Below are 14189 nucleotides of genomic sequence, written 5' to 3'. Positions count from 1 at the left end.
GAGAGTTTACTAAATACTAAAAAAAGAAGATATAGTATATATGTTTTGTTTTAAACTTCTTTTTTTAAGTAATGACAATGATTAATAAACGCAATTAAAAAGGCATTATCATGATAGATAACTAATAGAATTAGGCAGAAATTTTTCAATACGTTAAGCATATTTTAATTGGACATCTTTTGGAATTATTTATATAAAGTTGGAATGTCGTTGTTTTTAGGCTTTAAATACACGAATAGCAGGGTAGGGAGTTCCCAACATGCGTAGATTAAGTATATTTATAGTTGCATGCGGGGTCGACGTTCCGTGTTAGTCTCCCACGCCGCCACGCCACCGGGACGAATACTCGAATGTTATAGTATTAATTTCGCTAATCATGATTTTTAATACGTATAATTTATTTATTGTTATCTTATTATCAAGTCACGGATCAAATGCATATAAAGTACGGAATTAAACAATTAAATATAATTCAATATTTCTAATGAAATCGAATTTATCGCAATGGCATTAAAATAGTTATTATTTTGTAATCAATGGCCGATATAGTGACGAAATTATATTTTGCTAACCGGATATGTTAACATTAAAGACGTCTTAAAAGATCTCACTAGACAAATTATGGCTCTTAATTAATGTTAATATATTATGTTGCATTTCCTGTCAATTATTTATATAAAAGTGGAACAACTATTTTATTTTAATTTTATTTATAATATTTCTTAATATAAAACCAGTTTGTATAATATTTGTTGTAAAAATTAAAAAAATTTAAAAAAATTATAATAAAATAAGAAATAAGGTAAGTGGACTTGTTAATATAAACGAACATCGTGCATTGCCTATTACGGTGATAGCTTGCCGTTTTACGACCCCTGTCCAGAAAGTAGGTTACGCTTATGTGAAGTTTAAAGAAATTTAATTTTCGCCCAATGCGATCCTAAATATTTACATATTTTTAAGACTTTTTATTAATATAACGCACTTTTGTGTTCAGAAATATAACATTTTACATTGTTATTGAATAAATAATCAGATTAATTTTAAATAACTCACCTTAAAATATAATACGCCGGATGTCTTTAAAAGTTAGTCATGTAAATACATAATATTTACGTACATTATGTATGAAGATTTTAGAGTGTTATATGTATGTTATTTATATGAATGACTAAATTTGTTTTTAATATAAAAAAAAATATATCATTTTATAGTTGAATACACCGATGACATCATCACCGTACGTAAGTTCTATAATGACACTGGAACAACTCACGAGACTTTCGTTCATGATCTGGACTGGAAATTAAAATGACTAATAAAAATTACGCAAAATAGGATAGAATAAATCACATGATATAATTTAGATTCGAAAGGATTCCTGCCTTAACTACAAACTGCTTGTTAAATAAACAGTGGCCATTGTACTCGCAAAACAAATTCTTTCTCATGTAATTGATCTAACTTAATGTTTACAGTATTTCATAAGAATGACAGACAAAAAAACTAACAATATTTCAGCATAACCTTCTCGAATTGTTATAAATATTCGATTTCAACAAGTTGTCAACCATTCTTAGTAAGTTAGGGTACACTGCCAAACATCTTAACGACCTATAGAAATGAAAAACAAATCATGAAATTTTAAACAGAAAATGTAATAAGTTTTTTGAGTAAAAACATTTATTCATGATACGAAAATAAATCTAAGCTTGCTAATTACTCTTTGGACGAAGTCCCAGCAGATAAACTAACTCCAGCCAAAAATATACAAGATGGCGGCGAGTTCATAATAAAACAATTTAATGGGCCACCGCGTTTTCCGCAGTGTCGAAATCTGCGCCAACGCATTTAAATTGACAAATTTCGAAAATACTTAAATTTTATATAAGCTTATATAATGATTTATTTTGAAGAAATGTTTAAATAAAATGAAATCTTTCAATGGTACCAAACCATTTGAAGCACGAAATAATCCATATACAAATATATATACTAATATATTGTACAATAGGTATATTTTTAAGAAAAGTTCTTTAATTTTCACTGTATATTACATTTACGACACAAATAATGAAGGACGTGTAGACAAGATTTATGTATGCCCTTCCATTATCATTGAACGACTAATTTATAATAATCTATAAAAATAAAAAGTAAATGTTTTCTATTCTCCGTACAAACTTTAAAACAATGAAAGTAATTAGAGAATTGTTGTTCTTAATGTATTTTAGAAAGCTAATAAATAGAATAATTTACAAAAATTATAATCAAACCAGAGCGAAAATGCCGATTGTTTACGCGTGACGCTACGGGCGCGGCGGAAGTATAACGGAACTCCGCGTCATTGGTTCTTTGAGTAGGGATGTCACCTGTATTTTAAACCGTGGCTTGCACCCACATTCAAATCAAAACCTTTCGAACTTCAATACATTTGCATTATGTTACGTTATTATTAGGGTACGAGTATATAATTTATAAATTTTATAGGAAGTTTTGGATTATTTTTGTGATATAGTTATATCATTATTTAGCGTACAGTTATTTTTTTCTCAGAGAATAGAATATCTTATATTTGACTTATAGTTGACGTCCTTAGTTTTACAGATAAATAAAAATTGTCCCTCTTGCCATTCAACTTTTGTCTATTATATTATATAATAATATTTCTAAACTCTAAAAGCGTCTGTAGACCCCATTCAACAGTTAGAGTTTATTGGAGATCAACACAATGTTGGTTCATTATCAGATATATTAATAATAATTTAACATATCTCAAAATTAAAGTTACGAATTAAAATGTATGAGATATATTTCAAATCTCCTTTGCTTTTCAATAATCAAGCAAAGATATCATAGTTCAAACGTAATAATAACAAAAGACAATTGAAACTATTGTCCACAAATACGGTCTATTAGTTTAGGACAAGCACCAAGTGCCATTAGGCGCTCCCTTCCTGAACATCTTCTAATTTTTATTGCGACAACCCCGCCCTCCATTGTTGTAACATTTAATGATGCTAAGCATCTACTTGCATTCCTGTTAGAGGAAACATCAATCTACGTAGCAACATAAAGTTGTAACACAGTTATGCAACCGCTAGAAGACATTTGTCTTCACTGTATAAAAAAATATTATAGGTGTATTTGTAATTACATTATAATTACTCACGATACTCCTACCAGATGAATAGTAATAAAGGCATACCTGCAACAAATAATAATTATTACAGTATTTCTCTTAAACAGTTTTATTAATAGAAATGCGTTTATTTCTATTGTTTGTGATATTCATATTATTCTTCATTTACGATGCAAAAAGTACTGTAGACTATATATACCTATATAAAAAGATAATAATGTTTCATGAGCTTTGTTCATTATTTTAGCCTTTGTATTAAGCCCTTGTAAATAGGGGGATATTAACGTTCTCACATAGTTCATTGGAACGCTCCGTTTAATTTCAAATGAAATGCAGGAGAGGTCGATAATACAATGCGGGTTGACTTTTTTAAAGTAAATAATTTAATGTTATTAATACAATTTAAACCCAATTATGAGCACTATTCTTTAAATTGAAATAAATTTAAAATATTATATATTTTTTTATGTTATTTTAGAGATCTGTAGTATAAATTCCTCTACTTAAAATTCTGGCATTACTCCAGGTCTGTCTAAACTTTCTGGATATTTTATTAAAGACAATTGATATATTGGTATTTCTATATATAGTTGCATAAAAGTTATGGTGATTTTTGTCATATAATCATAAAACGGATATGATAATCTTCACACATAAACATATTACTATACTTACTGGCAATAAAACTTGACTGACAAAAGGACAAATTGGTTTAGTTGATCAATGATTAAATTATCGAATATGGGTACATAATTAGCAAATTGCTTGACCTTTATAACGAATTAGCTTCTGTTCATATACAGCCAGGTAAAATATGATTATCTCATTAGTATCGTCTGTTTGATTTCCATATAAAGTTTGAGTAGAAGATTAGGCCTATATTAAAAATAACACAATGAATTCATATACGTTATGTGTATTGAGTAAAAATTTCTATTCTTGATGAGGATTGTTTAATATTTTAGTTCTTTATTTTAATTTTCATAGGTTCAATTAATACATTGTTAATTTTAATAATTGGTACTTTGTTGGAGTATAACCCATAGTTGTTTTAATATGTCAGAGTCGGTATTGCCAGAGTTTCCATTTTTTTTAATTAAAAAAAAGAGGTATTACGTCTAATAACTGTTTTATATTTAGAACGTCTTGCAAGAACAGTTGCTTATTTACAAATGATGTAAAGTAGGTAGAAATAATTAAATTAACACATGTCGTCGCGACGTGGGCGAGCTGTTGCCTGAGAAATGAATCGTGTTAGAAGAAGATAGCAGCATCTGATAATAGCAAGTAGGACTGAGATAATAATATTTTATTGCTGTCATACATTGGTTACAAACGGCTAACTTCTCTTCGATGAGTCATTGAATCACGCATGGCATTTTTAGTCACGGTCTAAAAAGTTCATCTATTATGATTGAATAATATTCAGAATAATGTTTAATGAAATCTTAAACGTTACTAATAGACTGCAGGAGGTCCGCTACCATGATGGTAATATATAATTAGAATATCTCAAGTAGTTGTATAACATTTAGCGTAAGAGAAGTAAACAAATATTAACTTACATTGACAAATTTACGACGCTTAGTTATATCGAGCGTCTGTTTCACAATCACATGAATGAATCGGTAAACATTGTGCGTTCACCAAATTGCTTAACGCGAAATGAATGGGACCCTTAAGCTCATACACATCGGTGCCGGCGGAGCGGCGCCGGCGCATCCCACACGTGTGGCGCAACAGAGGCACTTTCAACATGAACTGCTTGTGAATCTTATTAGGAAGACCAAGTATATCGATTGTGGAAAGTGAATCTTTATGAACTATATAAAAATGAAAAATATTTCTCAAAAACATTTCTGAATATCTGAATAAATAATTGCTTTAATTTAACATTATAATCATCTAGTTCCTTTAACTTTAGAAAAACGAAAAAAAAACCCTATAACTATTTAACGTTTATGTAATTAGGATTATGAAATGCAATAAATTTAATTCTAAAGACCTGTCATGAAAATCTTTTCAATGTTACATGATTTTCAAAGACATACAATTAGTATTTCAATAAGTTAAGTTGCCACCTACGACTTACGAGTTTGTATTTGTAGAAAACATTTGTAGAAAGTTGATGAACTAGACCGGCCACGATTGGGCACATAACGATCGAAATCTCTGTTATGATTTTCACTCCGTGGGAGTGATACAAAAGTTTGTATGAACATGAAGAGCTCTCGTGAACTGGATTAATCGTAATGTCGCATTGCTTAAAGTTTTTGTTGTTGTAATAAATAATTATATATTTAAGTGGAAAAATTCAGCAAAATATGAAGCATTGGCGTATTATAAAAATTAATATCCCCTTATAAATGTTGAAGCTTATAATGTGTTGTTTATGAATGCTTATAAATAATATATTTTTCATATAATAGTTATTAAAAATCGTTTATATAAATTTTTATTTAATCAGCTGTAGAGAGGAACTGTTAATATTTACCTCATAATTCCTTAGAATAAGAAATGAATAATATTTTAAAATATTGTATTATGAAACCAAAAAAAAAAAACTATTAGAAACAGGTTCATATTCCGAAATTAAAAATTGTCATAAGCAACAAACTTTATTATTCAGTTACCTATTTTTTACCTAGTATTGATAAAAGTTTATTTAAAATTACTTAAAAGTATATTTAAAATCCTAATAAATTTTGCATAAAGTCGAAATATGCAAATTAATTAATAAGGTAAATAGAATTGGAGCTGAATGCGTCCAAACAGTACGTGGATCGCGATTATTCTTGAGCGTGAAGGCCGGGCGATAGCGCGATCACAAAATGTAAACATTGTAAATAACCAATTATAATATAATAAAGCTAATACAAATTAAAATAGATTGTAACAAATTTTATTATGTAATTCCTAAAACATACTTTAGTATTCACACTGAATATAATACGTATCGGGCTATTTATTTATGTTCTATTGTTGTGTATTAAAGTATTAAAATCAGTTTTTAGCTACTAATAAATTTTGGGTAAGCAGTTTGTTTGCAACTTAAGTTATCATTCATATTATTTTTCTTTTGAGGTCTTTTTACGATATGAACGTAACACATGGCCTATGCTTGCTTATTTATTATTATCGGGCTAAATCAATATTTAGATTATTTAAAACAAACATTTCAATTTCTATGCCCATTGTCTATTGCTAGGTATGAAACATGACTGTAGGCATGTTATCAATTCAATGTATAACTCATACAACTTAATACGCTTGAGATTTAGTAAAAATTTCAAACAATTGCCATATTTTAAATTTATTTGGTCGTATCATATTATGGCTGAACCGATACGCTTCACTGGTTGTACAAAAAAATGGTTAATACAAAAACTTTGTCCCACTATTCTTTGCTTTAAATCACATTAGAATTAGGAGTTACACAACGTAACTTAAACCCATACCAGACCAAGGTTGAAGACGGAAATCCATCAACTAGAACTCCGTATCCGATATCAATGGATGCTAATAAAATAGCTCTATTTTTCTCCCGAGACATAATTTATTAACCTTTTGTTCTATGTGGGTCAGACTTCCATCATTAGTCACCGTGCACCTAGAATTTAATTTATCTTGCAATGGAAGTTTATACACACGGTGTTGCTGATTTTCTAACATCATTTGTATACATATAGCGACCAAAGTATCGATACATGTTTGTTGCCACACAAAATGTAAAACTTTTTTAAAGAGTATATATAAAAAGAAGTAAATATGTTTTACAAATACCTCGAAACTAATAAAATATTATATTTCAATTGTTTTGTTGGATGTGATTTAACAAATATATTGTAATAACCTGAAAACGATAAGCAATGATAAATATATACACAAGTCTTGTTATGGTTATCGTAATTGCAGTCTTCCTTTCACGTCTTTCCTCCCGCAGCCTCGAGCTCGAACGACCGTTTTACAGCGCGCCCTTGATTGCTTTGCTATTTGAGATAACGATACATCCGTCAGTTCTTTTAGGGAATAATAAATACTAGAAAGAAAACAAGTGAAAACTAGTTTAGCTTGGTTCTCACAAAATCTAAATTTAATTGTGGGTGTGGATAGACCGATATTAATGATTTAAAAATTCTTTCGTTAATGGATTTTGTTTACATATACGTCAATCATCTTAAGTTATAGTATTATATGAAGAAGAAAAAAATAGTTTTAAATTTTGCTGCTTGTTTATCTAATCCTTTACATTTATGGATAAGTTATTCGTGCTTGAATAATAGTTGTAGGTCATGTTGACTGCAATTAACACAGACGGGTCCAACCGACGCAGAAAACCGTGGGCCGCTGCTCCCACATTATAACATCGACCTTTATTTAATTTATTCAATATTGAAGTAATATTTTACTATATACTTTCATATATAAGGGTGTTGGTACATATAGATTTCGACATACTTTATAATCATTGAGCAATATAATAAACGACAGAAGATTTATTTGATTTCTACTCAAACTTCAAATATTTCAAGATGTTTGTCAGCGATTAATATTCAAAGTCTGGCTAGGCATTATTTATTTTCATTTTTAAATTATTCAAGCTATGGAATTAGAAATGTTATAAATTGAAAAAATCGTAACAATCAACGGCTACCTGTTTGATTGTAGTCTAGGAATTAGTAATTGTTCAATAATAAGTTTAAAGTTCATAGATCAAAATTTAGAAGCTGCAACACGATTTGAGCACGTCAAACGGATATATCTCTACACTTAGTTTCAGGAATCTGCAAAATGTGTTACGAAGTTATTTGTACGTAGTCAAAAATTCACTTTAACACCCACAGGACTGGTTTCACTTGAAGTTCTAAAGCGATCGATTTTCATTACAAATACCCACGCATTTGAATAAATTTGTTACTTAAAACAACTAACGCACACTTACTTTCCTTCAAAATTATGGAATTAGCCCATGTTAATGCGCTTAGTTAGTAGGATTATTATTAAAAAGTGCTTGAATTAATTATTAAAGAAATGAACCGTTATAAAATAATGACAGTTGTTATAAGTAAGTCTGCTTGGGTACAGAAACTTCTTATTAGTTGAACGATCACGTCGCTTAGTGTCATGATTGGACGCATAAAGCATTGGCGTCGTGGGAACGTCTCAAGAATAGGTTCTTGGTTGAACCAGTTTGCCAAGAGCCGTAATGCTGCCTTTTCCAGGTCGATAAGATAAAAACTCATGTGTCAATATTAGCTGTCTGACGCACCTTATAATAAAGTTATACTTCTGTCCTTTTATGTTAAACTAAATCATGATAATGAAATCGATGACTGTTTTGAAATAGGTATATTAATTAATCAACCCACATGTTATAATATGTGAACGACTGGAACAGCCTTGGCTTCTTACACCTCCGCGCTACCCACGGCAACCCTCATTTGGTCATTCATGTAGGCGCAAATGCCTAATCACAAACTGAGGAACCTTATAATGACCCAACTAAGACTTACTTTTGCTGCAGGGTTGCGGAATCGTCAATATCAAAGTCAAGTAGCGCCCACACTTCAGTACTCAATTGCATAATTATTTATTCTGATCTCATTAACAATGTTGTTATATACCATGCGTCAACTAATACTGAGGCGTAATTTGATGCCTTTGAAAAGAGACAATCTTTTTCCTGAGCATATGGCTGTTTTTAAAACTATTAATTGTTTGTACCTAGTAGAGTTAGCAACATAGAAGCCTGATATTTTGTCTACAGGCTATTAAACTCTATTTTATCATTATCACTATACAAGTGTATATCATGTAAGATACCTTATCAGGTAATCGTATTATTGTATTACCTGATATCATTAGTTGTTTAAGTAGCACTGCGATAAGTTTAAAAGTTACGATTTAATCTTCAATGGGTCAATCTCCGTCATTTTTATTCCTAAGCATTATCGATTTGACATTTTTGTAAACAATTCGGATTGTAGATAATTAAATCTACAGTGATTAAAAACTAAGACATTTTTTTTTATTTGTAACGTATTTTTTTTTATCATTATAAATTTGGTTTCTCAGTGTCTTAAATATCAACGTAACGAGATCCGCCACGCTTGTCTACAATTTTGCCGTCAATGTTTTCGTCAAATCTCTACAACTGGACCGACAAGGTAAATAAAGCATGAAATTACTTTATAAGCATCTTCAACACCATTCACATATTCAATCTTAATTATTTTCATATTATAAATTCTTTAATTATCTTGTGACACCACCAGGGCTTATTACATTAAATCGCAATAAACGATGCTTAATGGTTGAGTTACGGCTTTAATGGACAATGTTGTCAACACGTTTCGATGTATGATGCAACTTGACAATTATCAAATGATTTGTACCTAATGTTACTGTGATAAAAAAAAATCTAATGTTGAAATACATAAAATTCTTCCAATGGAAATAACAGGCTTCAAGTCTAACAGAAATGCTAAACAAATATATGTATAAAAAAGTAGGGACTAACAATAAATAAAATTAAAATCCAACTTAATCAGAAATCACAACTGATAACTTATAACCATAAATATCTTAAAGTTATATATATTAACGAATAAATGAAAATTATTTGAGTTTGATAAGAAACTAGCCTGTTATATAATAACACTTACTTGTGCTTTGAGTGAAGTGGATGAAATACGATTGCAAGATAAGAATGCTAAAAAGGTCGAGTGATGTTAATATATGGAGTTGGAATCCAAATAGGAAACGGGTAGCTGTGTAATGAAATACTGGAGAGGGAGCTATTAACAATCTTGGAAACATACAAGTTCTAAGTACATTTATTAAATGTATATTAGTGTTAAAGTAATAATTGCTATTAAAAAATAAATAAAAGAAATTACGAACTTCAATTGAAAGTCACACACGCAAATGTATATACATATAATTATAATAAAGAAGGGTCTTCTGTCTTGAATACGTATACCCTATTCCTAAACATATCAAAAATTTTGGTGACTAATCAGTTGCTTCGTGAAATCGATGAATCACGGGCATTTCGTTAATAAGTTTTCTTCGGTTACAAAATTTTAAGACTAACTATCTTTTACATTCATTTAAGTGTGGTTTTTGCTAACATGTCCTAAAAGTTGACCGTAAAACGTTACGGTATTATAATATTTTGTATTGAGGTGTCAGACTAACAGGCCTTGCCTTAGAATCGGACGTGACTAGAGTTAATTACTTTTTGTTACCAGTTTGTACCATCTCTGATTGTTTTTAGTGTCCATCGTCTCGTCGTGTTTCATATTTTACTAATTGTTTTTGTTTTCTGTATAACTGTTGTCACAAAACCACATTTGATAACAATGAGTCAACAGATAACGAGTTTAATTTAAGCAAGTTTCCTCACCCATAAAATTCTATTTAATATATAACAAAATATTATTTATTATTCATTGCATTTATTATAGATCAATTTAATAGTATGTTTAAAACGAGAGCCACACAAAAAGGTATGGAATTTGTGCTATTAACAACCGGACATATTTTTTATACAAAGTTAATAACATTATAATAACATATCTAAATATATTATTATTCGATAATTGTGAAAATATTATAAGAAGTGCATTTATTATAACAGATGATATACATCGTTTAAATTTACATATACCTACTAAGTAAATTAAAATGATGATAGTTAATATTTTTAATAAATTAATTATAAACAAATCACTCTGTATGTAATCAAAGTGATCAATTAATGTTTAGATTCATAACATTATGCTAATAAAGATACTCGGGAAGTTAACTATACCTATTCATTTATAACTTATAATCTTATAACAAATAACACAAATCAAAGTATGAAATATTCAGTAGCTAACGATAACACCTACTCGCTACCTATACACTGTTAGGATGCGGAAAACGAGGTTATAGCAAGTTTTAACTTATGCGCCTGCGTCGCTTTACGTACAAATCTCGTATGACTGAAAACGGTGGTCGACTACGGTACCTACACGAAGTGGCGACATTCCAATACACGCGCGGAATGTAACACGGCCCTACAAACAGGTTAAGCTCAGGACCAATGATCCTTCTCTTTTGCCCGCCCCACTTTATTACAAATATTTCTTCAATCAAATCAAATTGCAATATGTATTCTAAAATCAAAATGTTATCAGCTCTAATATGATTTAATTGCGTTCGCTCCACTGCAGTCATTGTACCGATCCGTTTATGGCGACAATCTAACAGATGCTGACCGCAAATCGGCACCGCAGAGACGTTCTCCTTTACTTCACTTTTCGAAATGCAGGATCGCGTTACAGTCATCGCTGGACCATAACTCGGTGAGGCGAAGACTAAAATAAACTTAATATCGTGTGCGTTTGACGACGCATCCAATTTATAACGGAGCCGGTGACAAGAAACAGCAATAGATAATAATGATTTTATAATAACCGTGTGCAAATTTAACCTACCTTCATCCAGAAGTCTCTCCATGTGCATGAAAACATTCGGGAACGCAGCCAGTTGCTTCCTGTCTTTGAGCAACTGGGCTAAGTAGTCCGCTATACTTTGCGTCGAAGGATTGGTAGTATCACACATTTCGATTACTTTTTATACAACTTGGGCCACGTTAAATGTTTGCAAAAATCACGCTGAATATGAAATTGTACTTTAGTATTGGTTATTGTTATTTTTGTGAGAATACTATGTTAGAAAAGTTAACTTCACTACCACACACATCGAAGTTTCGGTCACCACTAAATGACGAAGTTGACCGAACTGAAGTTGTGGGCGAATATAGCTGCGCTTGCGCTCTCATCGAATGTATTTTTTTGTAAGCGCGTGCGGCTGCTGTCCTCAGTGTAGGCGTAATAATAACTTATACTTATCTCTCTCGCACCCGCTGCGAAAGGGCAAACGTCTCTCTCCGATAAAAGAGGACAGTAGTTGAGGAGGCGCCATCTAGTTAACCTACTTACAACTACAACAGCAACTGCTTATTATACCGATGACGTACGTCTAAATCTTAAATTCCGCAATTGAGTACTAGTGTCAATACAGTTTGGAATTAAAAAATATTTAAAAATCACATTGACCTTCTTTACTAAGGACAGTATTACATATAAGAAACGTAAGGATGACATATTAATATGTTTTTAGAACTCTAAACGTTTTTTCTTATGACACAATGATCCTATTTACCTTAACATTGTTTTTTCTACACAGAATTAAATAGGTATAGAAATTTAGAAGCCAATAGCCGATTTGACCAGATGCTGATGAGTCCCAAGTAGCTTGTTAACCATGTTCTTGCTATTCTGCATTTCAGTGTTCTGACATTGAGTAACAAATGAATTCTATGATTGATAATTATGCATCAGCAAAACCTATGGCTGTAAATTAATAAATATATAATATTCAATATCAGACCACTATCAAACATATGACGATGTACCCGTGTTACTACTCCTAAAAATTGAAAACAATTAATAATATGTTAAATTATCTTTAACTTTTCAGAAAAGTAGAGGTCAGCAGAGGCTAGCAGAGGTTATAAACAAATTTTTTGACTTAAACAATTAATTAACAATTAATTTTATTTAAATATAATTATGATTAATAAACGAAGTGAGTTGTGCATTATACTTCAATTTGTTCTAACATAAGGTTTGTTATTACATATGATGGTCTTCTTTGCCAACCATTAAATCGAATTAGAGCCTCTTTGATGTTTAAATTTATTTTAAGCTATGTTTGATCAATTAAAATTACCCGAGTTGGTTTCATTTTATCAATTTCGTTAAAAGGATAAATGGACAATTGACCCCTATTCAATGGTCTGGGATCTATCGAATTAAACGGATTAAACAAACTTCCACGGTCCATTTCCAAAATAAACAGTTATCTTACTATAAACTTTATTGTGATAACGTTTATCATAGCAATTTAAGTCAATTGCTTTGTATATTTGGAGTCTGAAAAGTAATGTTTCGTTTAAGATTCTATTAAGAAATATAGATAGATATAAAAATATGTCTTGAAACTTACGAAACATCAAAAGTGTACTTACTGTGTTTTTATGAAACCACGATGCAAATAAATGTTTTAATGGCATCGTAAAAATTAACTTTTTTTCGAAAATTACTTTGATGTAAATTTTTCAAATCACATTTAATATGTGATTTGAACCATTTGCACTGGGATATGATGGTATATAGTAGACCAAAAATCCAAACTAGAAATTTTAAATTTAAATTTGCGTATTAATTTACACTTATATTAAAATATTACTTTTTTGATTATAAATGTATATCAAAAAGTGAAAAAATAATTTGTTTAAACCCTGATAGTAATACAAATACCAGGGAGGGCTTACAAGATTTATTGTGAGTATAAATGCTATTCTCAGCTGATGTGATTGGCTGGCTTAGACTGTTTTGCCTTGCCCCGTTGACATAACTATACTTTAAAGTCCACTGTAATATGATATGCGATAGACGAAAAAAATAAATTGAGATGATAAAGTTTTTAGAATTAATAAGTAAATAAGAATACATAAAAATATTTAGTAATTCAGATACAGCAAGTCTTTGCTATTTATTCAGCACGTACATGCATAGCGTGTAACATAGTAATGTCTTCTTTATTTATTTATAAACAAATTATTTAAAGTGTCCAATCTCGTAACACTATATGACTATATTAATTTAAAATACATATATATTACAGTAACTTGGGCCATACAGTTAGGAAGTTGTTGTACAGCTATCGAGATTTTCGTTCGTAACAACAAAAAAAAATGATCACTTGAATAGCCTTCATGTAAAATCGGTTACCAAAAACCAAAATTCACACACTCTCAGAAATTAAATAGAATAAGGTAAACAATGAAATATTAATTCATATATATGTAGTTATTGCAACTTATTATTACCGTCATTATAAAGTCTAAGCAATGTTGACGTTTAATAATATACTATAATGGCTATCCGATGGTCAATACAATATTCACCATAATTATATACTTGGAAGA

General features: G+C 30.2%; 1 protein-coding gene across 7 annotated transcripts in view; it reads right to left on the bottom strand.

Annotated features, from left to right (window-relative positions):
* The window catches only part of LOC116769123 (protein held out wings), a 48646-nt gene extending 36686 nt beyond the window's left edge, over positions 1-11960 (bottom strand). For 4 of the 7 annotated variants that reach the window (XR_009753808.1, XM_032660146.2, XM_032660144.2 and 1 more), the window contains exon 1: positions 11629-11959. Coding sequence is in view for 6 of the 7 variants with exons in the window: in XM_032660146.2 (XP_032516037.1) it covers positions 11629-11755 (127 nt within the window). In the remaining variant the exon portion in view is untranslated. Of the gene's footprint in view, positions 1-11628 lie in introns of all 7 variants that reach the window. The other 3 variants (XM_032660142.2, XM_032660141.2, XM_032660143.2) reach the window with 1 other exon arrangement.
* Positions 11961-14189: the final 2229 nt, after the last annotated feature.

Source organism: Danaus plexippus, chromosome 5 (genome assembly GCF_018135715.1).
Source record: "Danaus plexippus chromosome 5, MEX_DaPlex, whole genome shotgun sequence".
In the NCBI taxonomy this organism is placed as follows: domain Eukaryota; kingdom Metazoa; phylum Arthropoda; class Insecta; order Lepidoptera; family Nymphalidae; genus Danaus; species Danaus plexippus.
This window is presented reverse-complemented; position numbering and strand designations above follow the sequence as displayed.